Source organism: Ictalurus punctatus, chromosome 16 (assembly GCF_001660625.3).
Source record: "Ictalurus punctatus breed USDA103 chromosome 16, Coco_2.0, whole genome shotgun sequence".
NCBI classification, from domain to species: domain Eukaryota; kingdom Metazoa; phylum Chordata; class Actinopteri; order Siluriformes; family Ictaluridae; genus Ictalurus; species Ictalurus punctatus.
Window position 1 is genome coordinate 18,913,083 of NC_030431.2, and position 26,197 is coordinate 18,939,279.

At 38.1% G+C, this 26,197-nt stretch overlaps 2 protein-coding genes across 3 annotated transcripts in view; one reads left to right on the plus strand and one right to left on the minus strand.

Moving 5' to 3' along the window:
* Nucleotides 1–8,965, plus strand: part of zgc:114200 (Aph-1 domain-containing protein) — a 14,967-nt gene extending 6,002 nt beyond the window's left edge. For both annotated transcript variants that reach the window (XM_047160720.2, XM_017488554.3), the window contains exons 5-7: nt 710–837; nt 5,883–6,006; nt 6,788–8,965. In XM_047160720.2, the coding sequence (XP_047016676.1) occupies nt 710–837; nt 5,883–6,006; nt 6,788–6,816 (281 nt within the window). In that variant the 3' untranslated portion in view covers nt 6,817–8,965. The remainder of the gene's footprint in view (nt 1–709; nt 838–5,882; nt 6,007–6,787) is intronic.
* Nucleotides 8,966–11,170: 2,205 nt separating this feature from the next.
* ca9 (carbonic anhydrase IX) lies at nt 11,171–25,594 on the minus strand. The gene is made up of 11 exons (XM_017488553.3): nt 25,383–25,594; nt 19,975–20,007; nt 17,949–18,119; nt 17,698–17,840; nt 17,376–17,468; nt 16,371–16,437; nt 16,087–16,244; nt 15,722–15,848; nt 13,304–13,318; nt 13,101–13,194; nt 11,171–12,892 (listed from the first exon to the last, which is right to left on the minus strand). The coding sequence occupies exons 1-11, from the start codon at nt 25,489–25,491 to the stop codon at nt 12,832–12,834; spliced, it is 1,071 nt and encodes a 356-aa protein (XP_017344042.1). The 5' UTR covers nt 25,492–25,594; the 3' UTR covers nt 11,171–12,831.
* Nucleotides 25,595–26,197: the final 603 nt, after the last annotated feature.

The window sequence follows — 26,197 nt, forward strand, 5'->3', positions numbered from 1 at the left end:
GAACACATGAGCTACTCCAACCTTAGAAAACCATGTCTTCACAGGAACACTGTCCTAATGAAACAGCTTTGAGCCTCTTGGTTCCAGTGAAGGGAAATTGTAATGCTACAGCATACAAAGACAGTCTATACAAGTGTGTGCTTCCAAGTTCATGGCAACAGTCTGGGGAAGACCCAGATATGGGTGTGATGGACAGATGTCCAGAAACTTTTGGTCATAGAGTGTATTTTGGAAACGTAAAATGTATGTACACTATTGTGAAACTTTATAAAATTTATGTAAAGTTTACGTGAATTTGTAAACTTCACGTACAATATTATAAAGCTATGTTGAAAATTCATCAACTTTAGATAAACTATTTTGGAAAGGTAAACTTTTTGCAAGGCATAAATGAAAAATGTTCATACTGATGATACAGTGATTATTACAGTGGATAATACTCTTAAACAGGACTTGATTTATATCAGGAAGTAAGTACAATGAATTTTATTAAACACAGTAGTCAGTATTAATTGTTAGTAAGGGAGTGGAAGTTTCAAGTAATTGTATAGATTTATCTATATGCCTTATGTCACTACGTCTTTGGCAGCTCAGTAGAACCTGTATCTCTGCTTCATAGTTTGTCATTCGTTTGCGAGTGTGTTTGTAATGAAGGTGTGTGTTGTTGGTGTTAAAGTTGTTGGTATTATGACCTGTGGACTTTTTACAGCTCTGATGACTCTGGCCATGACATTGCTACACACGTTCTGGGGTGTGGTGTTCTTCGAGGGCTGCGAGAAGAGCCGCTGGTGGGTCATCGTTGTGGTGGTGTGTCTCCATCTGCTGGTCTCCAGTCTGGTAAGCAGCCAAGCTGTCACATGACACCCAGCCTCGGGTCCTGTGCTAGTCGAGTGCATGCCCTCTCCTGTCTGCTTTGAGTGTGCTGCACAGTAATGTAAAAGTAGACACAGTCTGAAATAAATCTAGAGTAGTCTGGGATTCTTTTTAAGAGAGAAAAGAGTTTGAACCGAGTCATTTGTTTCCGTCTTTTTTTTTTTTTTTTTTAAAGCTCTCATCATTAGGTGCAGTTTATTTGACACACACGACTGTATATGTTGCTGTTTTCGTACATCACGCTTAACCCCAGGTATATGCATTTGCAGTTACTGAAGGTTATTTTAACAGCTGAAGTGTAATAGGGACATGGGCGTGTGCTTAGACTTAAGTAGCATTAGAGCAACTCAGCAGCCACTGGAGGGAGATGCTGCTCAACTTTTACACAGCCAGCTCAAGTTACTGCTCTTCCCTCATCTAACAATGTCTAAATGTCTAAATAGCTTCAGCCGGAGTTCTTTTTTCCTAATGTACCTAATGTAACTGTCTCAGGATGTGGAAACGATTGATTCTTTGCAAATCTGTCTTGAACAAAATGTCATCATCTGACTTCTACTTCTACTGACTTCTCAAGTTTTTTTATATATATATTTTTCTTTAAAAAAGCCAGGGCTTGGCAAAAAGATATGATATTGATATGATATTAATAGAGCAACTTTACCAAAAAATATAAGTTCAAAACCATAACTTCCATATTAAATTACCAAAGTATTACCAACAAGAGGGCAACAAATGGTTGTCATCATCCAGTCAGTAACTTCCGATACACTTAATGCTGTGAGGAAAGTATCATGAATTTCTGAAGTTATATAAATACAGCATATTTTAATGGTCTGTGATGGTTTCAACGCCCCTAGGACTCTTTTTTTTTTTTTTTAATTTCTTTTTATTCCTTTCATATGAAACGAGGCCAAATTTAGTTTTAGATTTAAAAAAAAAAAAATGAAGATAAACTTTAAAAAGGATTTGTAAATTTTACATTTTTTGCTACATTTTAACTTGTTTCTCGCCATGAAAATAGCCATGGTAGCATGGTGGCATGGCATTAAATTGCAAACTAAGAAGCAAACATATATATATATATATATATATATATATATATATATATACACAATCCTATTTAACGTTGATGTTTTCATGATTGTTGAAATGATAAGCACAGGAAGTTGTCATACAGGGGGAAATAAATAAATATGGAAAATCAAGAATTGATTTATAAATGCATTGTGTTTGCATGAATCATATTGAATCAGATCACAGAGATTCCCCCTCCTATTGCTGACATCAGTTAGCTTGAACCATGTTAGACATGGTATCAAAAGCCGAGTACAGCTATATAACTACAGAGTCCTCACGAGTTATTGGCATTTTTCATAAAAATGAGCAAAATTGATATGGCAGAGAAATAAACATCACACACAATAATTCAATTTTTCCACTTAAACAATAGGAGAAACGATTCATTTTCGCTTAATTTTAAAACACCACATTCATCAGAAAAAGCTGTTCGGAAGTGTTGCAAAAAGGAAGACCATCCTGGGAACATCTAAAAAAAAAAAAAAAAAAAATACAGCTCTTAAACTGCACCAACAAGTGGCAACAAGTGTTGCAGTCAGATGAGACTGAATACAGAGATCAGATGCTTTGGGGCTGTTTTATACACTATAAAACCGGATAGTTCGTTTAACTCAAAAAATTTGAGGAAACTAATTACCTCAACATTTTTAAGTTGATAAATCAAATTGTTTAAGCCAAATACACTTAAATATAACAAAAAATGTAAGTGCATTTGGCTTATGAATAAATTGATTTATCAACTTAAATGTTTTGAGGTTATTAGTTTCTAATTAGTTTAGTTTCCTAATTTTTTGAGTTAAATGAACTTATCCGGTTTTACAGTGTAGCTGATGGTTCAGGGGTTCTTCTGAAGATTAACTGCATCATGAATTCTGCTAATTACCAGGACATTTCAGCCCAATGGCTCGTTGCCTCTGCCAGGAGGTTCAGAGTTTGCCATAGTTAGAGCTTTCAACAAGATGGTTAAAAAAATAAAATCATTGTTTTTCAATTGCCGGCTCAGTTTTTGCATTTGAACCATATCATGTCCATAAACACAAACCTAAGGAGCTCAAAATGTTTTGCGTGGAGGATCGAGATCCTCTAGAGTATCATTGTTCGACATTATTGGATGACACTTGTTCATTCTCTTCAGGGCAGGTGATACAATGTATAAGTGATAAGATTGCCAATAATTTTAAACCATTATTTTGTATTTTTTAAAAAAAGATCAGTTTAAAATATGTTTGGGGGGGGGGGGGGGGGCATGTTTACCTAAAACTATATAAACATTCCTGTATGCTTTTATGTATGAATTTTAGCTAATCATCATGGAGGATGCCGACATTTCTGGAATGCACTGTAAATAAAAATGTGCAAAGAAAACAGTTGTGTGACACAGTCGCTGACAGTCAACTGATTATTGCTAGATTTCTATCTATGTTTATTTCCTCATATATTCATATGGACAACATGGCCTTCCGTCCCGCTCCCAAAGCACTTAGATGCTTTCTGAAATCGTATGATGTCCCTCTTGCTGTGCCTATGGCTGCGGTGGGTTTGAATATATTTAGCTACATAAATAAATAGAGACGATTAGGAGCTTGTATGATGTGTTGATAAGTAAGGCGCCATCGAGAACTGTCTGACTAGATTAAAGATATAAGCAATTAGGAATCATGAAAAAAACACAAGCAGCTCTTCAATCATCCTGTCTAGTTGAAGAGCTATTTTTGCATGATTTCTAATTGCTGCTTGTTTTTCTCTCTTAGTGCAGACATAGTGGTCAGTTGATTTTAAAAAAAAAAAAAAAAGGTTTTTATAATGGCTTTGCTGCTTTATTTCAGTTTGGGGTTTTAAAAAAACATTTGCAAAAGCTATTGTCATGCCTATGAAAAAAATAATTATTCTACATGAATGGTAATTACTGGGTATTGAAAGTGGATCTCAAATAATCACAGAGGATTTGTAATAAAAACCAATACACTGTTGCTGCTTTGCTTTATTTAATTTCTTAATTTATCAGTGCTGTACTTTAGGCAGTTTTGATACATAAATACAACTATGACTGCTGAATAAAAGTGAAATTAAATAAAGAATAAAACAGTGTTACCACCTTGAAGTTCTTTAATTTCCAATAACAGCACATCCTGAAGTGTTTTATTCCTCTTATCCTGCAGCAATTTCTCAACAATTAATTAAAAAAAAAATGGTTAATGAATGACACATGCTTTTAACCATTTATAGTTGTATTTAATGTTAAGGAGTGTCCACGAGACGAGTTCCTGTTATCACTTTTATCACGTTATAACAGCTATTAAGAAATTAACAAGAGCAAAAACTGCAGCTTGTCATGTAACCAAGAAACCGGAAAACACATTTTTATTCATTGACAGTGATTATAAAGCTTAGATTGTGTGGAGCATCCGTCATACAAGTGCCTGTGTGTGTTTTATTAATTTATGTGCAATTTACACCAATTTTCTGGCAAAAAAAGGCTCTTTCTTGTAAATAGGATAAAACTAAGGTGTTTTAAGAAAAATGGCCTCTAACAGTCATTTAAACCAAAGACCTGTAATTAACCAACTAGATTTCTGTGTAGCCCTCAGCAGAGCATGTTTATTTCTTCATACAGCCCAGTAAACATGACCACCTCTGTTCTTCAACTCCTATCAGATGTTTGCATGTCTGTACTTATTGCATAATCGTAGTGAGAGGGGAGAGTCCCAAAACATTTTGGATTCAATCTTTCTACCCATATGGTTTCTGTGCTTTTGTTTATGTTTAGCAATATAAATAAATGGTGATGGCTAGGAATGTACATGATGTGCTGATATAAAAAACAGATAGGATTGCCTCGAATCAGACCATGATTATCAAGATGAATGAAAGTATATTACCTTTTTTTATTAATGAGTATGGATCCCAGTGACACAGAGGGAATGTAGTCATGACCATGACTGTGCAAAATGAACAGTGTCATAAACAGAGCTGTGGTTTTTTTTCTCCTGTGATAAAAGCAGTAAGTAACTTCTGAGCTGTAGTTACTTACAGACTGTTCATTTGTAAAACACGGAACTGAACTCTGTACTTCCATATTTGGAATAAAATCTATTCACACATACCAACATGATGCATCAGGTTGCTTCTTCAAATCTGGCCCTCGAGGTCCACTGTCCTGCAGAGTTTACCTCCAATCTCAAACTCACAATTTTTTTACAGCAGAATGCTGCTATCGAGGGCTTATTTCTGTTAAAATTTCAGGTGCGTATCTGGCCCCCCACCAGAGATATTCGTCCCAAAAGTGAGGGAAATCTTTTAAAAAATTGCACTTTCTCGTCCTCATTTAAAAAAAAAAAAAGAGGGAGAAGTCTCAAACCTGAAAAGTTCTGCATGCACACTATACTTACCAAGGTACCCCCTAAAAAACTTAAGACTGAGACTCAAACCCTTCCCATTATAAATTGACCCTAAAACTGGAACTGTGATCAATCTTGAGCGTAATAGTTGCACTTAAGTTCTATGTCTATGGAGCATGATTGTGCAAGATGTTTATATATTTCCATGTACCTTGTAATGTGCTCTAGAGAGCAACATTTGTTCCAAGAAGCTAGAACCATCCTGAGCCGAGATATGGAGGTTTCTGTAAACCGCTGTATAACCAAAATTTATTGTGTGCCATATTAAAAAAAAAAAAAAAACAACCAACGCCAATATAGAGTTAATCACTTGAGGGGGGAAAAACCACTTGGACCACTTATGGTCCATTTATTGGACCACTTGAGATGGAATGACCCTACTATAACATTATTTCTTCATTTTAAGCTCTTTAATAAACATTGTTAGCCATGACTGTAAATGGAAGTGTTACATTACTGTCTCAGATTCTTTCTTACCCCGTTCCCCCCCCCCCCCCCCCCCCCTCTTTGTCTCCTACACATGTACACCCACAGTCTCTGCTGAACCCGCTGTATGAAGGCAGTCTGCCTCCTGTGTACGTTGTAACGGCAGCCATGGCTGTGTGGGCGTTCTTCTCTTCAGGAGGGTCTCTGAACAACCTCTCCCAGCTCTGCACACGTAAGATCTGTTCTCTTTTTTTTTTTTTCAGACCTTCAGTCATAGTTTAGTTGAATTGCATTTAAGTAACATAATGTGACTCTTTAGGTTGAGAACCTCATTTTAACCTAAATTACTTAACATGACAAACATTTATTGATCTGACTGTCTGTTGTTCCTTTCCTGTAAGTTCAGGTCAGAAATATTATGAGCATGAATTGTACAGATATGCTTATTTCCACTGTTGGTACATTTTATTTATTTATTTATTTATTTATTTATTTATTTATTTATTTTCTTAGGCAATTTATTTTTAAATACTGGTTAATACTGCTGGAGAATATATTCAAATGATGAAATGATCACATTCTTTGTTTTGGTATAATTATTAGCACAGCATATCATTGAATTGCGAGCCATCATGAAAGCACCGAAAAGTAACAAGCTCTGGGAAGTCTTTAGGACTCACTTGTACACCCTCACCCTCTTGATCACTTGCACAGCACCTTTAAAACTGTCTCTTTACTATTGCTATTAGTCAAATTAACCAGTGAAACAGATATTAGAAGCTGTCCTTGTCCTGGACATCCTGACATTGAGGCTGTCTTCCAGAGTATGTGAATTTTGAGTTTATCATCCGATGTAATCTGCAATAGAATACGCTTAACCTTAACATACCCTCATGACTTTCTAACCTGTATTTTCTTGTTGGTGAGAGTTTTGTTATAATGATCTAGCCTGTCTCTCTGTCTCTGAACACAAATCCAGTTTAAACAGACCAAGTGCATGGCTCTGTCCACAGGTAAGAGAACCGAGGCAGCGTCTTCATAAGGCAGTCGAGTCCTGACCTCACAGTGAGACACAGGCAGTTTGTTGGAAGGCTGCATTCACTGCTCGAAGTAACAGAAACAGCTGGAGCAAGAACAGTAGCAGCGGTCGTCTGTTCTGATGATGGCCCTTGGGTTGAACTCGAACCCCCACCAACAGGGCTGCCTTACAGGTTATAGGACTCTCAGATCATGCTCATTGTAAATAGCTTGACATCTTTACACACATCGGAATCCGTGCTTTTAATGAATTTCTTTGATCGCGAGCAAGCATTTCAGAGTAGTATTTTACATATAACGCAGTGTTCTTTTTGTCAAATCACAAATCATTTTTTTTTGTGTTACTTTTGTTATTATCTGTGGTGAAAGTGTAATGTAAATATTAAAAGTAAGCCTTCAGAGGACAATTTCTTTTTTTATTTTTATGAAGGGTAGGAGAGATGGCCTGGGGCCAGACTGTGTCTTCCTTACAGTCTGGATTTGTCCCCTTTAAACTGTAAAACTGGACTGGGAATAGTTCACATCTCTACAAAAGGCAAACTGTGAACACTGAACCTGAATAAAATGACTCTAATGTTGTGTCGAGCCACTTATGATGAAGACAGAGAAGGTTCAGCACTCTTTTTCAATGTGTAATTTACAAAGTTATTCCTATGCCTAAAAGCATGATTTTTTTTCCCCCGTCATACCACTTTTAATGTGTTTTGCATTTGTACTGCGCTAAACTAAACACGTTTAGCCGTGCTTGACTGTATGGTGGTAACGTACCAATCAGAAACCTGGCCGTGAAAGCTCCCACCTGGTTTGTAGAACACTAATGAATCCAGACTTTAAAGCCGAACCAAAGCCATCGGTCTGACACAGTCTGATCCCAGGGACTTGCCGAGACGTTTTAGCTGCTAAATGTGCCCCCTTAATAACACAGCACACACCAACCACAGCGGATCAGCAGTTCACCGATTTCCATTTCACACATTTAGCACTCATTAATTCAGTGAGCCGTTTGAGCAGAGAGCCTGGTGCATTTGCTCTCATCAAACGCCACATGGGCAGAAATTCTCCGTCTGATGAGTTCTACATTGGGGCAAAAGTATGCAATGTGAATGTTCAGTGTATGTCCTCAGACAGTCCACTGGCAGATATGTTAAATCATCTACTGTGTATATATTTACTAATTATGCAGAATTAGCTTTGTAATTTTACATTCTCTTCCATCAATTCATCGAAAACTGTCTCTACATGGTCCTTAACTTTTGGGAGTTTGATTAACAAGTTCTTCTAGATCACTGGTCAGTAGAATTCAGGATCACAGGTCCTCCTTAATGTAGCAACAAATTCACCTGCATCCTCTTCATTTTCCCCCCGGTTTCTCTTCGAACAGACTTGAGGGCTTCCTTTTTAAAATCTCTCAAAACTTTTATCTTGTGTAACTGGGTACAAACATGTTCCTGTAGACGACAAGCAATATAGCAGCTCTTTCTAGCGTTTGGTTCTACGGCTTCAAACACTGGTGCTGGCTTGTGTTATTTCAGGAGACATTCTTTAATTGTGTTTTCATTCTGTCATGGATGAACAAGTGCTTTTTCTCTTTTTTTCCCTTTCTTTTTTTATTTTTTCTTCTTCACATCCATATGGTTATTTAATCAACATGATGCTGCTTTGCTCTTTGTGAGATTATTTGTTTAAAACTGTTTGACTTTCTGCTGGTTTTGACTTGCCGCTCAAAGAACAGTTTCCAGACCAGCACACTGATAACACATGTCCATAATCACATCTGTCATGGTTGAAATATAAATCTGTGCCATGTAAAGGTTTGTTTTTTGTTTTGTTTTTTTTAACGTTTAAAGTAGAACCATTCATTAAGGTACGTTATTGGCCTGTGTGGATGTTAGTGATTTTGTTTTGTTTTCTCCGGTTTTAGTTTGGCACAATCATTTTTGTACCTGGCTAACTGGTACTGCATCATACAACAGTACAGCCTTCGTCTCAGGACTCACTGTGTGATTAAGAACAAGCAACCTGATGTTCTGGACTAGTCCAAGGCAGCTTCATCTTTCTGAGACACGGGTGGATTTTAATAGCTACCTAGAACATATCATCCCTCTGGGCATTTCTCTGTCCTAAATAAAAAGCCACCTTCAGTATGCACCAAATTCTGCAGAAGAATGTGTTTCTGTTGTGGTTTCTTTCACTCCGTTATCTACTTGTTTTTAAGACTACCACGATAAGCGACCTTGTTTGAACCTTGTAAATGAACTTTTTTTTAACCTTGTTTTTTTTTTAGTTGCAGTGATCCTGCCAGGTACAGGTAGTATGACTGTAACTCAAAAAAAACATGGTTAAAAACTAGCCACACCAATAGATTTATACAATTTGATCTTTTGTACATTATCTATCTTTCACCTTTAAACATGAAAAAGTGTACCTTTTATAAAGATACGTACTACAGGTACAAGGGTAAGGCTAAGGATACGAAAGGTGTAGCCTTGAGGGTACCACACCAATGACAAGGAAAGGTACGATTTAGTACCATTTTTCTAACAGATGATGAAAATGTGAGCGCCCCCTAGACGTAATGACAGATCATCTGGATCATCTTTCAGTTATCAACCACCTACACTACAAGCTTTACCCAGAATAAAACAGCACAAGCTTTCAGATTATGCTGCCCAATCAGAGGCCGAGCCAATGATTCCGACTCTCAGTACCTGGGATTTGGCTAAATTTCTTGTGAACAAAGATGGCAGAGAACAATTGTGCTTGGTTGCCATTGTTAAGTTGTACATGTTGAATCATTATTTAAAATTAACACATGCCACATCTTATGCCACAGGATAAAATGAGGATGCCTTATGTGATCATCTGAAGGGGAAACTCAACCTCAAATTAGCCTGATTTGAGCCCGGGCTCCTTCCCAACACACCCTTCTCTATCTTCCTGCACTGAACCTATGCTGCATTCAGCTTAGCTCGGAAGGGGGGATTAGGAAATCTGAGATAAATCATTTTCAACTATGTTCAAGCTACACAGTGTGAGGGAGGGGAAACCTGAGCGCCTCCATGTTTGTCTTTTGTTGCAACAATCTAGCCAGCTAACTGTGATGAGAAATTTAACAACCTAATACAGTGATTGATTTAAATCAAATGCTAGCAGATACAGTATAGCTAATTTAAGAGGTAAGAAGTGTTACTTTTTTGAACTCGGGATTGTGGTCACGTTCCCGACTTTCTGGATAGGAATCCTGAGTTGAGGAGCCTTTTTCTTTGGTTCTTCTTAGTCAGAGCTCGGAAATTCCCAGTTACGAGTTTTAGTGGAATGCAGCAGTAATCACAACCGGTGCTCACCAGGATTTTAGACAGACTACAACAAATGACAGTTATTTTTATGCTGCTTTTTAACGTTTTAATGATTAGAATGTGACAAACAGGGAAACTCAATGTTAGCAATTCTTTCAATTTGGGTTAATAAAAATGCAGTATAGTGGTGTAAATGAAAATCATTATTGACTCTCAGATTTATTTTGGGGTTAAGCTGACCTATGCTACAACGACTAGTTCCCAGTAACCTGAACTGAACCCAGCAGTGGTGTAGATGTAAATGGTGAGTCCTTCCTATGGTCTATAAAGAGTCCATAACCAGCCCATGATAAAAACTATAAAGTAACAGAGATGGGCAATCGCTGTCTTCTTTCATGCTCAAGACACTACTCTTAAATTCCCAGCTTTGCCATAGTGTTTAGGACGAGTATTTTCTGTTCTTCAAAATGTGTGGTGCTGTCATCATACTTTATCACTCGGAATTTTAATTATACTGCCATCTAATTGTGTCATACTTTCAAGAGAATATGCAGCTGTTGATTTATTGCCTAGGCTTTATTCAAAGTGTGTTTTGCTCCACAGCTGAAAGGTAGATTAACCCCCACAAAAGGGACCAGCGTTCTGTTTTAGCTGTAAATATTTGCCTCAGAGGTGTGTTTCTTTGACGCATATGACTGCCCCGGGTCATTCGGATGTGAATTCCAACCAAGTCAGAGAGTTTGGGGCTTGTTCCGGTTGCCTTCAAATATTGTGAGTTAGTATCGATGTTAACTTTTACAAATGTATTTGAGAAAAGTAATGTGTGAGCTAATGTGAATGACATATGGGTTCATGAGATTTGCAAATCACTGCGTTCTATTTTTATATATATTTTACACAGTGTCCCAACTTTTTTGGAATTGGGGTTGTAAATAAACATCACCCTGAGGGCTCTGTAGTCATTTGAGCACCATGAGGTCTTGTTAATGATGGAAATGATGGAAATACTTCACCAATTGTTTTCAATTGAAAATGTAAATCATTTCCCCAAGACTGAACATGTTAGTTCTGGAAATAGAAAGATAATTCATTTGTATCTTTATTACTTTATGGTATTCCTACAGGCATCAAATAAATGCTTTTGGGCAAGGATACAAGACGGGTAGTTTAAAGAAAACTGTCCCTATAAACGTTGCTGTCGTGTATAAGAGTCTTTGATTGCAGTATCACAGGGTGGCAAATCAGCAGCTTACATTTCCTGCTTGAGGCTTTAATTTACTATATGATAACGGGCAGTTTGGACAAAGTTCATGCTCTTGCATGAACTGATCTGGCAAATTTGTCATCAGATTGCAGCTGAATAGATGTTGTCATTGTAAATGGAGCGAATGATTCACAAATGGTGGTTACATTACAATGATTACATAGTGAATACTTTGCTCAGTCACCATGTTTAGTCAAACAGACGCGTCAGTTTGTCCATTTATGTCTATTCTTTGCCATTCTGTTTGACCGTGTGAAACTCCTCAGTGGTTTGTTAAATGTTTTTTTCCCCTGCCAATGCTTGTAATGTCTTGTGTCCCATCAGTGTAAGATCTGTCTTGAATTAGGTGCTAATTTCACCACTTACAATACTGTGCAAAAGTTGTAGGCACATGCAAAGAAATGCTGTAGCGTAAAAATGCCTCCAAAAGAATGAAATGAAATGTTTCTACGTTTTAAAAAAATACCATAAAGAGCAATAAACAGTAGTAAATGAAACAAAGTCAATATTTGGTGTGACATTTTGGTGTGAAAATTAGTGCCGTTTTATAAGGATATGAGCTGTAAGTTTTATTGAGCATGTTGCAGAAGCAGTCACGCTTCTTCTGGAGACTTTGACTGTCGCACTTGCCTCTTGTTTTTGCAGCGAAACCCAGCAGCCGTTGTTGTGTGTTTTTTTTTTTTTTTGGGGTCTGAAAAGTCTCTATTACATTATATGCTGCTTTCTTTAATGACGTACAAACATTTTTCTGTAACATTTTATTTTGTGATAGAAAACTAATGTTACTGACATGATGATGTAGAAGTCGATACAATACAAATCTATAACAAAGTTTGTACAAAAAAAAAAAAAAAAAAAAAAAAAGGGTGCCTAAACTTTTACACAGTACTATACATTAGAAACATGAAGACATTTTATTTGTCTGGATTCACTGAGTAGTTGTTTTTGTGCGTTTCAGAGACCATTAGTAGTATGAACACCAATTTGATACTAGATAATTGGGTGCCTAATTTAAACATGGCACTAAGAAAGTAGAAAATGGTCATAAATAGGTCAAGGATAAGACTGTGTCAAATTCCACCATACAACAGTAAAATACATTTATATACAGCAAAAAAATGGAAGAGACCAGATGAGTGGTCTTCTTTCTCAGTGGGACAACAGGATTATATCTTTTCTTTTTGAATTAAAAAAAAAACCCCTCAAGACATGTCCTTTTTTTAACCCCTTAATTTCCCAACTTAGTTGTTATTCATCTTAAATCATGTTATTCAGTAACTGCAGTAGTTACAGGAGTGACACGTATAAGTCATCAACAGATCCTCGGAGTTTAAAGGGGTTAAAATGCTGTTCTTCTATTTCACATTCATTAGTGTCTTTACAGCAACTCCAACAATGTTTTTCAGTATAAATATGACTTTTTTTTTTTTTGTCTGACATCAAATCACACATGGCAGGTCTACACATCTTCTTTGGTCGCTGGTTTATAAATAACATTTTGTCTGGAGTCAGGGTTAGATCTGTGGAGAAAAGAAAGTGTTCTTTTTAGTTCTGATCTCTTTTTTATTTGCAGTGTCAATGTGCGTAAGAGCGTCTATTTCATGAAATTATGAAAGTATGTTTCATACGGTTGAGTTCAAACGGTGAGAGAAAATGAGAAGTGAAACTCGTCCAGGTTTCCGACATGAACAAAGGTCATTTCTCAAAACTTAAGTCTGTGTTACTCACTTTGAGTGTTTTTGCCGCTGTCGATAAGCATACATGGAGAAACAGAGCAAAGTCAGAGCAAACAAGGCTCCAAAGGCAATGGCCAAGATATCGCCTGCAGGCCAGAAAAGATTCATTTAGAAACAGCATTTTGATAATTATACAGAAATACAACAATGTATTCATGTAAGATTAAGGAGGGTGTTATTGGAGTCATGACATACCTCTGGATAGTCCACCTATAAAGAAAAAAAACAACATAAAATTACAATTTTATAAAGTATAAAATATCAGACTCTTTCAAATATCATGTGTCAGAACTCATTTTTGGAGGATTCAGGCAGCTGTCAGAAAATGCCATACACATTACAGAACAGCATGATAGCGTACGTGCTTTGGACTAGAGTGTCATTTCACAGGAATGAAAAGAACCATCCAGTGACAGTGTTGTGAATGAAGCTTCCTAACTGTGCTCAACACATAATCCTATTTAATCCCCTCAGATGAATATTTGCAGTGGTGTACGTGTGCTGGTGTGCGTGACATAATTTCGGCTCAGCGTGTACGCACAGAATTTAGCATCAGTTCAGAACTTTGCTGCTCATTAATTATTAATTGAAAATTGTAAAAGTAGAAATGGCCACAGTGGATCTTTTAGTGCAGTGGCTCTTGATTGGGTCTGTTATAGTTATTATCCTGTTTATTTGTTTGGCCTGTTGAGAATGTTTCCTCTTCTTTCGGCTGCTCCCGTTACGGGTCGCCACAGCGGGTCATCCATCTCCAATATGGAAATCCGGTTTATGATATTGATTTTACGCCAGATGCCCTTCCTGACACGACCCTCTGTTTTATCTGGGCTTGGGAGTGAAAGTGCACTAGCTTGTGCGACTCCAGTGGCGGGGTTTGGTGCCCAGCATGGGGCGGTCAAACCCACGATCCTGAGATTAAGAGTCTCTACCAACTGAGCTAACCTGGCACATTTGGTCTATTGAATTGAATGGGTTTAATCCAAACCTCAAAAACATAAACATATCAGCATCAAGCATCAGCAAGATCGGACACCAGATTGGACACCAGGGGTGTCCGATCTTATCCGCAAAGGGGCCGGTGTGGGTGCAGGTTTGCATTCCAACCAAGCAGGAGCCACACCTGTTTCCACCTGTTTAATCAGTTGATCTTGGCTTTCAATAGACTCAGGTGTGGCTTCTGCTTGGTTGGAATGAAAACCTGCACCTACACCGGCCCGTTCCGGATAAGATCGGACACCCCTGGTTTAGACCTAATGTGTTCTATTGGTGGAAAGTTCAGGAATAAAATGAAAGTGAAAATATGCACAATTAAACAATGTTCATGAAACAATGTTCTGTACTGAGTGTGTCCTTGGATACATAAAGTTTAAGAACCCCTGTTTTAGAGCAAGTGTATTTCACTAAATCAGGGGTGTGTCAAACTCCGGCCCCAGGTCCAAATGTGGCCCACAGACAGATGTTAATTGACCTGAATGTATGATAGGTGCACGTTGCAATTTTACCTTTCACCTGACAGTAACAGACTTAGCTAAACTGCCAGAGCCTTTTTTTCCTCTGACTACACCTGCAAAATGTAGCAAATGTGTGCGCAAACGTCTCTTATGTCAAGAGCCTGTTGGTGTAATTAAGGAATTAAATATCACGAGACATTATGAAACAAATAGCAAGCATTGCAAAAGGATATTCAGAGGATGAGGGGCAGAGAAACTGAAACTGCGGGAAGCTTCCCGGAAGAAGGAACTTTTTATCGGAACAAACGGGACACAGAACGTTACTAAAGCTAATAAACTGGATACGTCCAACCTCAAAGCATGGAAAACCTTTTAGGAAATCTGCAACAAGTCCTTAACTAAAGTGGACAATCTCATTAAATCCTGAAAAAAGAAAGACATTTATGAATATTATCTTGCGTGTTGCAACTACAGCTGTCAGGTGATACCCTGCCACAGTCAATGCACTAAAATTAAATTCATTATAGAGCTTTAAAATAATGTTTTGGTGACTGTCCTGTTTTGATGTGGTCTAATCTGGCACACTTTGAAAAATTTTTGGACACCCCTGCTCTAGATGAAGAGGTAGCACCACTGTAGCAGTTCTGTTGTGCTATTGTGCAAATGGAGAGTGTGTTTAGAAGTTTACACCCCACTCCTGTCCTTCATTTTACATATATTTTGTGATGGCTAAATAGGTCGGTGTTTCCCAGTGTTTCTGCTTCTGATCTCCTGAAGTACTTTGAACATTAGAGCGTTTCTTCACCTTTAACAAATCTGTGACGTTGAGATAACGTGTGCTTACGTTAGGGAAAATACTACAGCATGTATTGCGTAAATTCTCATGAACTAATACTGGCCAATGTCAGATCATGTTTTAGGTTGCGTAATGTATACAGAACAGATCCAAAGAGACAAGACCACACTGTCTACTAAAGAGCGTTTTTATTACAATTTAATAACATTGACAACTTTGATGAATGCATATGCTTCAAATGTTGGTGTTTTTTCCTCAAATGTCAGCTAGAAAAGGTGTCTGTATGGTTACAGATCAAATTATTTGCCTCTACATAATGTTATTTGCTATTTTTCACCCAGCTAATGATTATAATGATGCACTCACCACTTGCAGTATGTGAAGTAGGGAAAGAGGCCAGGACTCGTCTTCCATAAAGATTTTGTGGAGCTCTGAAGTTTCGGGACAAGCTCTGGTTGTGTCCTGCTTTCAGGGTCTCCTCCAGAGCAGCGAGCTGTTTTACAAAAGCATATGTAACCCTACACCATTTTTTCACAATTATAACAAAAAACTATTTATTTGGTGCTCAGCAGGCATTACCTTTGACACGCTGTACAAAAACAGCGCCTGTTACTATAACTGTCTACAGTGTACACCAGTTGTTTTCATAATACTTACAAACGCGAGATGCTCCGGGTACCAAACAGTGCATGAGCTTACTCTTAAAGATTTTAAAAGGTGATAGAACTGACCTGTTTCCTTGAGACTGTGATTGTGTCATTGAATACGGTCCAGTTTACTGACTGGAAGCACGGCGGAGTTGTTAGCGACCCACTGTATCTGTAAAACTTCTTCAAACTGTTTGGCAAAAGGTGACGGACATTAAAACTTGGGATCTTAGTGTCCGACTCTGCAAAGACCACAAGAAGTTACCTCAAATTGATCCTGATATTCAAACCGAAACAAATATGAGAATTATGGATGTAAAATCGATTCAAATTGTAGCATATGCAGGTGGAAATTTAAGAATATTTACCCTCGGTGCTAACGTCTTTAATTACAGACAGGATTTTTTCATAGTTTTCATTCTCATGAAGACCAATCTGTAATGGAAAGTTTAATGAATTTTGTATCACTTTAATCTATAAAACAAGTAGTTTCATTAAAAAAAATCTAAAGTCAAATCTGCTGTAAAATCCTTATGTAGACAAAAACCTGTGATCGCATCACAATAATTGAATTCTGTATTAATGCGCTTGGTTTTAAACCAATAAAACCGTTCCATTGTTCTGTCCCTAATCTTTGTCTATGTTGCTGAGCAACCGAAGGTTACTATTAGCGGATTACGTTATGTGATGGAAGAATTGTTTATCGCAAACACTCAACGGTATGTGTTATGATGATTTTTTTCATTAGTAAGTTTTCCTTCACATCATGTCTAACAATACTATTACCTTTGATACAGTCACTGTAATGTGCACCCTATCAGGCTTTCTACTTTATATAAACAATATTTTTTTTGAAAAATAGGTTAAGTCTACAGCACTAAAGCAAGGGCTTCGTTTTCACCGGGGGTTCCAAGTGTAGTCCATTTAGGAGGCAAAGAACACTTAAGGAACTCATCATCAGCAAAAATTGATTTTTAAATTGACTCTACTCTAAAGAAAATCCTTGTGGCAGGTCCAGTGGCATTTGGCTACTGATCGCAAGGTTGAAAGGTCATGAGTTCAAATTCCAGCGCCACCAAACTTCCACTGTTGGGTCCTTGAGCAAGACTCTTAACCCTCAACTGCTCAGTTTCTTGTCTATCTTGTCTCAATTATAGGTTGCTTTAGATAGAAGCATCAACCACTTATGTAAGTGCTAAAGGTTCTACGTAGGGACTCTTTAATAGAGTTTCTCCTATCCCAGAGGGTACCAAGTAGCACCTTTCTAGGAAGCATATCGAAAGATACCTTATTGGAACCCTTTTTTCTCTGAGTGTATGAATGAAGAGCGACTTTTTTTTTTTTTTTTTTTTTTTTAGACATTTTAGTCTTACCCCAATGAAGGCTCCTAACACAGCAAGTCCATCTTGTTTGCTTGCAGCCTCTTTGATGCTGGTGTATTTAGAGTTATAATGAACCACATGGATCTTGAAAGGAGAGAAAAATAAGAAATCAGGATAGTTATGTTGCTGTGCTGTATTGCACTGGGTATGTGTAGCATTGTGCACCCTCAAGGTCAACACAGTAAGTGTAAACACTGCTTAATTGTATATAAACAGCCATTGTGTTCCTTTTTTTTCTCCTCCAAGAGTCCTTAATTCATAGAAATATGTTCTGTGATTGGAAAGTATAAACAGTGCTGTTGGCTGTTCAAACCTCAGCAGGGAAGTGAACATTATCAATGGTGTGCTCTGAACCAGGAACCTCCGTGTTCCCCCAGTGGAAATGCAGCTGGGCTGCCAAGTAGATCTGGTCGAATCCTTCAACTATACGCATGGTGCTGGGCAACTGGAGCTGCACTAATGGACAAAACAATAGCCACACACATTTCTCATTGATATGTTCCACAGTAACACACAATTCTTTCAAGGTTGTAAGATGTGAGCTAAACAAACCAACTAACTTACAAGTGTGACCGTTGTTTTGCAGTGTCAGTTCAGATTGACCACTTAAATCATAACCCTGTACTTTTATATCAGGCAAACTGGGATCGTAGCTGACGTCTCTAGTCACAATGTCAATAGGAGACTGGGATTTTCCATTGCATTTTTCAAAAGCACTCAGCCATGATCTCTGATCTGTGTAAAAAAATAAATAAAAATGGTGATCATTGCCCTTGTGATGTCACTGAGTTAATTATAAAACTTTGACATGAAAAGCTGAGTGTCAGAAAAGTCATGGGATGCATCACAAATAACAGTGAAGTTATGTGTTCAATCATTAATGCAAACCAAATTGCAAGTGTTAATACTTAATGTATGTCTTAAGATGCGGTTAAGTTTCATAAGTTATGAATGTACAGAATAATTCGTCTGCATTAAGCTGCCAAGATATAAACATTCAGTAAAATGTTGAATTTCCACACGCCTTTGTTACGCTCAATGCCAATATGTGGCGTTGTGAAGCTGAATGATTTTACCCTTGCGTCCTCTACAATATCCTATATGGTCCTACGGTAAAAGTAAATTATGTCACTTGACCATTAGTCATACCTGTGCTATTACTAATATTCAGTGGAAACTTGCTTTAGAGCCAGTCCTAACTCTAAACTTTAATGTTAGCTTGTAGCACTAGTTACATATGTAAACATGGTTCTAGCAATCCCAGACAACCACCACGGATAAGAATCACCTTGATACCTTTTTGTCATGAAGTGACACATAATGTTTGCCTACTACACTGGAAAAGCTAAAGTTAACCTTGTAGAACCTGGAGGACGTATACAATGATGGCCAAGCAGCAATAGTGCAGACTTGCTGACGCTGCAATACACAGGATGACGAGACTCATCATAGAGTGGTGTGTTATGGTAGGGACTGGGTGTCAAGCCCGTCAATAAGCAATAGTGATGACATCCAGCACCCAGTAGGCCAGTATCTGCTTAGATAAGAGAATCCCTTGTGCCTTTCCTCAGTGACAGATGATAAACAGTTGGTTTGGGAATCAGATGGCTGGTGTTAGGTACTATATAGTACTGTAGGGGATGTACAGTTCACAAGGAATGCTTTACAGGCTTGCCTTGAGGGAATGCTGCATGGTCAATCAACTGATTAACAAAAAGGAGTGATATACCTTGGCTTCAACCACAAGGTCACCACAGAGTCTGGCAAGGCGAGTTTATTGGCAGTAATCATTAGCAAAAAGGCACTGCTTCAAGGGACTCCAGCAAACAGGGGAAATGCCACACCAGGCTCTTGGAAAATTGGAGAGGCATCTCTCACTTGTTGCAGAAATCGATGCTGTGCAATAGAGATAACTATCAAACAGTGATGTATGTGATCACATGTATGTGAGCTAATAATGATAACAATGTTATCTAGGAAAATCAACTCAAATCTAGCAGGTGCCATCAAGTTCTACAGCATTTCTCTAGAAAAATGCTTGTAATGTATGAAAGGTACAAGGACCGCATCAGAAGAGGAGATTATTGTCAGCTTTGGAGGACAAGTTAGTCACAAGCTGTTACGCAGATAGCTCCAGATAACGTACGTGTGTTCTGACGTGTACAAGGTGAGAAAAAGAAAGGCGAAAAAATTCATGACTTTTTGTTGGGCGCATATACATAAGAAAGTATCCAGATGATTCTCACCACCACTGGTAGTTAAGAGACGTGAACTACAGTAGAACATTGAGATTGATCAAAGAGATCCATGAATAAACATCACTTTCAAGTCTTATCGGAACGAAATACAACTGCCTTGAAGTATTGATTAATATTGGTTAATAAGTGAACGGTCTTCACAGAGGAAAGGTGTGGTCAAGGAGGTAATGGTTTGTTCTTTTTCAGCTGTTGTAACACATGAGTTAGGTAATTAAGACTCATTAATCATAGTGGACTGGCTAAAGGTCATAGGGACTAGGTTAAAGATTTCTGTAATGCAAACTGCAAGCACATTACACCACTTTTTTGCATGTAATATATTATTTATTTACCTTGATAGCCCCAGTGATTGCTATGGGATGAACCTGTAAAGAAATAAGAAAGTGGGTCAAAAATACATTAACAGTAGCTACATAATTGTTGACAAATTGGTGATGTATGTAGGTCAGGTTGGTAAAGGTGTATTGGCTCATAAGAACCAAAGACTCATTGCAGTAGTAGCTGGTTGCCTGGTACTTGGTTAAACACTTTCCGTTTGGTTCATTTGCAACACTACTGTACATGCACTCTAATAGCATCATATGTAATAAATCAAGAAAAAAAAAATAGATATGAAAGATGTGAGTCAGGTATTTTTAACAGATAAAAGTCCTGAGAAGAAGCAAGGCTGTCAAACCCGAGCAGGTGGCCGTGAAAGCTAATGCATTTAGATTCGCATGCTCTCAGTATGAGGTCCAGGTGCATTAAGGGAAACGTCTTCTCTGTTCTCTCTTGTCAGCTCGCTTGCACAATCCTTCCTCGATCCAGCTGGCTGAATGCAGGCATTATGCTCCTGAGACTGAGCCTTATATGGAGCCCATTTAAAAGAGCTTTGGCAACTTACTGATGGCCATCAGGACTCCAGGCACTATTGTTAGATTACATGGTGGGTCTTGATAAAGTTACAGAGATCAGCTTTTTAGTGTGCAACTTAAGAATCACAGAGGAATAGGAAAAGAATGGGTCACATGGCAAAATGTTTTGTACACTGTTTAGCCTGTAATGGTTCCTTCTTCTTCTTCTTCTACTTATTATTATTATTAATATTATTATTATTAATAATAATAATAATAATAATATTGCTGTTGTTGTTGTTGTGAAATGCTTGGCTGCCACCAAGAACTGAGAATGTGCATGTAGAAAGGATGCCAAATATTGTCAGTTGCTATCAGATAACCTCAGCCGTTACTTTTATTATAATTTCTTAATTAATCGTGATTGAATAGTGGTCATACAGTAAGTTAATATCATATATTAACCCCTTAAACTCCTAGCTTATTATTCGGTTATTTATTTTAAACTTTCTTAATGTTAAAGGTCCTATCTATCCATCTAACAATTTTAGGTATGCAGAACATTTGGAACACTAATGTTTCTCTCTATTTATTTTTTTGTCTTATGGGTGATAATAACATTGTGACATGTTAGAGGCATTTTCGAAATATTACAGGATGAACGTGTTGAACAACTTCTGAATATTTTAATAACGCTCACTTTTAACACATAAGAGTTCTTCAGTTTATACCTCTGCGAAAATTTTACATGCTTTGTAAGAAGGTTTCATAGAAGGTTCCATTTAGAAACTTTTAGGAAGCTTAGAACTCTTATCTGTAGCAGTACAGTTCCATCCTGAGCTCGGGTTACTGTCTGTATGGAGTTTAACAGGTCCTCCCATGTCCGTGTGGGTTTCCTTCAGGTTCTCAGGTCTCCTTCTACCTCCAAAAATATAGGAGTAGGTGGACAGGCTAATCTAAATTGCCCCTAAGTGTGAATGAGTGTGTGTGTGTGTGTGTGTGTGTGTTGTGTGTGTGTTGCGCTGTAGTGGACTGCCATCATCAGAACCACTATGACACTCACCTGGAAGATGACTGAATGAATGAATGAATGAACGAACTATCCAAAGAACCTTTTTTGGAAGTGTGTTATTCAATAGATACTATGAATGATGTAGGGTATATATAGATATGAGACTGAAGATCTGTGCACTGGCAGGATCCTGGGAGTTTAAGGAGTTAACCAGTGTATTCAATACGCCGAACACATGTAATGTTTGCTGTGTTGAATGAAAACAGAAGAATTTGGACTCCTAATCAGTATAAACATAACATATAGAGGTTGACCTAGTACTCTAATGTTGACTGATTCGGACCACGGTATATTTGCCTGTCAAGTAAAACAAGTATCTCTACAGTTGTTTGGGGTTTTACCTTTAAACTTATATGTTTAGAGGAAACACATCCCCTTCCCACCAGTGTTTGCTTACGTAGCTACACAATTCAACAATGTCAACACCAAATGAATCAATGAACTGATTTCCCATTTTGAAAGCCAGCAGCTAGGCGAGAGACGTTATGTGAATAAACTAACGAATGAGCGAATGCAGAGATTTTCGATGAGTAACCTTTTTGCATAAGATTGGAATGTCTGTGTGTGTTTGTGGTATAGTATTTTAAAATTGTGTATTAGGTAAGGTAAGGGTATAAGTAACTGCATTAGTACTTAATCATGCTTTGCGCAAACTGTGCTAAAAAGAGCAGTCTCAGTTCAGTGAAAAATAACTATGTGGCCAGATCATTTAGATCAAGTTTCTGTGACTGCCCATTTCAGGATTAACATAAAATTAATAAGGAAGTCCAGCTCAGTTATCCGACTGCTTCTCAGTTCTCAGGAAATACCTTTGTGTATTATTCTTCAGGAAAAACCTTTCCTTAAAATAATACACAATCTCGTAGTGATATTGACTCATCACTCTGTGCAATCCCAGACACAGTACAATACTAGACCACAAGATGTATATTGCTCTTCTACAACTTTAAGTTGATCCCTTTACAAATTACCTGTGTACTGCTTCAAATTTCTATGGATTATGTGAGCTAATGGCAGATTCATTTTGTGGGAGTAGTTAGGAAATCCAGTCTGGTGTTAAGCTTTCAACTTATACTCATGGATGCAAAAAAAAAAGCCCTGTGTGTACGATTTTAAATTACTATTTTTGATTGTGTAGTTCAAACTGTTTGCTAAAATGCTGAATCTGAGTCTTCATGGATTATTCAATTGAAGAAATCCAAACAGTGGGCTCTTGTTTTTAAGTGTTTAATGGATTAATTCAGAGTAGAGTTGGCAGGTACAAAGGAATTTTTTGTTTGTTGGTTATTCAGAAAATGCTAGTAGCAGCAGTTTCCTATGAAAACTTCTTCGTTGAAAACCTGCGAGTAAAAGAAAACACCGTGCTCTACTTTTGTATGACTGATGCAATGACGTTTATTCAAATGTGCCCTATGGATCTTCCAGTCCAATGATCTGGACAAGTTCTGTCTAACAACACTAAATTACACTTGTTTAGGAAGAAATAGATCTGTAATAACATATTGCACATTTACAATGCAACTGTGGCTCATTCATGGAAATATAATGCACCGCTAAAAAGATGTGCATGTGCAGTCAGGGTTTTTGAAATATTACATCATCCAGAAGAACATTAGGATTAAATATGAGGGAATGGTCAGTGGAAAGAAGATTTTTTTTTTTTTTTGCTGAACTTGCTCTGTACCAGAGAAACAGTAAACCTAGTCTCAGCTCAGTGTAAAAGGAGTGAAAGAAGGCATAATGCCATGATGCTTTGTGCCCACATGCTTTCCACTTCTTACTCAGCCTTATGAGGCTAGAGGAACGCCGGCAGTGGCACGTAGACCCAGGAGTTTCGCCATAACAAAACCACAAGCTGTAACTAGGAATGTCCTGGAGGAATGAGTGTGCATAAGGACTTCAGAAAAGCAACACACTATCAGGTAAAAACCAACACCACATAATGTTGAGGAGCAGCAGGAAGTAAACCCAACTCATAGATGTTTAAAAGATAAGAGATTTGATTTCTTTATTAGTACTCGCTCATAAGGGGGAAAAAAATGAACTTCCACAATATTTCAGCCACGTCATGATACCGAGGAAAGAAAACTACCTGAAACATGAAATCTGAGCAACATATACGGTTGCAATCAAAATTTTTCAACCCCCATTGCCACAGACTTTCAGCTGTTTGCAATGAACAAATTAAACAAAAGCAATTGAATTAGTTCAACACAACGAATGCTTCAAGTGGTTTCCCCAAATTCAACTGAAAATGCAACTTATAATGATTTCTCCAGTTTCAAAATTATTCAACCCCTTCATGGGAAGCATTTTTAGTACTTAGTAGAGCATCCTTTTGCTGTTATGACCTGCTGCAAAAGAGATGTATAGGTTCTGGCAACGTTCCTGAGTAATCTTGGTCCAATCCTCATGAGCAATGGCCTCCAGTTCAGTAATATTCTTGGGTTTGCGTGCCGCATCCACCTTCTTCACATCCTACCAGAGATTTTCTACGGGGTTCAAGTCAAGTGACTGTGATGGCTCTGTAGAATCTTCCAGGATGTCTTCTGCAACCAAGCCTTGGTGGAATTTGAGGTATGCTTGGGATCTTTGTCCTGTTGGAAGGTCCAATGGCGCCCAAGCTTCAGCTTCCTCACAGATGGCATGACGTTTTTTCATAGGATTTCCTGCTACTTCAATGAATCCATCTTGCCTTCCACACGCTGCAGGTTTCCAGTGCCACAGGATGCAAAGCAGCCCCAGAGCATCACCGAGCCACCACCATGCTTGACTGTGTACAGTGTGTTCTTTCTTCATCCTTCTTCCTCCAGACATACCGCTATCCACATGCCAAAAAGTTCCAGTTTTGTTTCATCGCTCCACAGAACAGAATCCCAAAACTTCTGTGGCTTATTTATATGATTTTGAGCGAGTTTTCTTGTGCTTTTGGGTCAGTAGCGGTGTACATCCTGGAGTTCTGGCATGGAAACCTTCTGCGTTTAGTACGTGCCTTACTGTGCTCACTGAAACCTCAGTGTCTGTTTCCACCAAGTCTTGCTGCAGGTCTTTTGCAGTCACTCGAGCGTTTTTCACAACCTGCCTTTTCAGAAATCTGCTTGCAGCCATTCATAGCTTCCTTTTTCCTCCCCATCCAGGTTATTTTCTGCCCCTAGCCAGTTCAGGAATTTCATGTGTTCCAGCTCAAGCACACCTGGTGCAACCAATGAAGCCCTTGATTAGTTTCATCAGATGTGCTTGAGACAACACCTGTTTTGCATATTTGTGCTGTTGTGAGGGAATCTATTCAGGGGGTTGAATAATTTTGAGACTGGAGAAATCATTATAAGTTGCATTTTCAGTTGAATTTGAGGAAACCACTTGAAGCATAAAACAGACTAAATGCCATAAAATGCTGAGGAACAGAAAGAAATGACCTCCGTTGCAAGATGTGTAGAACATTAAATTTGGTTATTATTTCCTTAAAAGTGTAATCAAAAGCAATATATCTTGCCCCCCACACCCCACCCCCGGGAGATGCAGAATCATAAAAAAAAATTCATAAAAGACTAAAAGAATTATGTTCACTCAAACTGGAGCCGACTCCTTTCCACTGATCACTCTGCATTAGCAATACAAGTCATTTGCAAATAAAATACTCTGTAACATTTCACATATTGCATAATATACATCACAGAAAACTTCCCAGAAGCCTTAACTAAAATATTCAATCAAGGTTTATATATTAACAAGTTGCAAGTATGCTCCTTGTTTCTTTTCAGTGTTTGCTGCACACTTCCATGCATAATTGTTAACCTACAGTTTAAAAATAAAATAACTTTTGAGTTTTACTCACTTTTCTTATGCCCATCCTCATGTTCATTTTCTTCTTCTTCAGAGGAACTTGTGTCCCCCAACACCTTACTGCTGATGAGGAGGAGGGTGATGAAGAGCTCTAACAGCATGCTGACGTGTGCTTTTCTTCTCTTATTAGTAAGTAAAAGTCTTCATACCCACGCAGGCACACACATAGACACTTATGTACACACTCACACTTTATATACACACACAAAATCTCAGCTTCACTGACTCACAGGCCTGTCACCTGGGGCGGAGCTTTAAAGGCTGCCCTCAGGCAAGCAACCAATCAGCTGCCATCACCAGGTGACTGGACATCTCTCTCTCTCTCTCACACACACACACACACACACACACACACACACACACACACACACACACACACACACACACACACACACACACACACACACACACACACACTCTCACTCATTCACTCTCCTTTAAAGACTGAATACCAATTAATCTAATCTCTCAGTCTCCTAAATTTTTGGCAAGGCTAACATACACCACATGCCACCTCACTCTCACACACCACACACACACACACACACACACACACACACACACCTTGCCTTGAGCAAAGTCCAGTCTAGTGTTATGAGCTGAGAAAAAAGAGCTTTAGTCTCCTGTTTGTTCAAAGAGTTCAGAGTCCCATTTGTTTTTTGGCCTGGTGTACAAGTCTGTCCTCCCCAGAACCTCACATCCTCTCCCCTATCTGCTTGATGCCCTTAAAATTGACAATACTCCTTAAAACTCATTAAAACAACACATCTAGTCCTAGTACTGTGCAATCTATATGCTTGTTGTGTT

What these genes read in the sequence shown, in the direction of transcription:
- ca9 (XM_017488553.3), bottom strand. Translation starts at nt 25,491, where the DNA reads ATGCTGTTAGAGCTCTTCATCACCCTCCTCCTCATCAGCAGTAAGGTG. An exon ending in TGTTAGGAGCCTTCATTGGG is followed by an intron (nt 16,438 to 17,375) that starts GTAAGACTAAAA and finishes TTTCCATTACAG; the next exon opens with ATTGGTCTTCATGAGAATGA. An exon ending in TAAAGACGTTAGCACCGAGG is followed by an intron (nt 16,245 to 16,370) that starts GTAAATATTCTT and finishes TGGTCTTTGCAG; the next exon opens with AGTCGGACACTAAGATCCCA.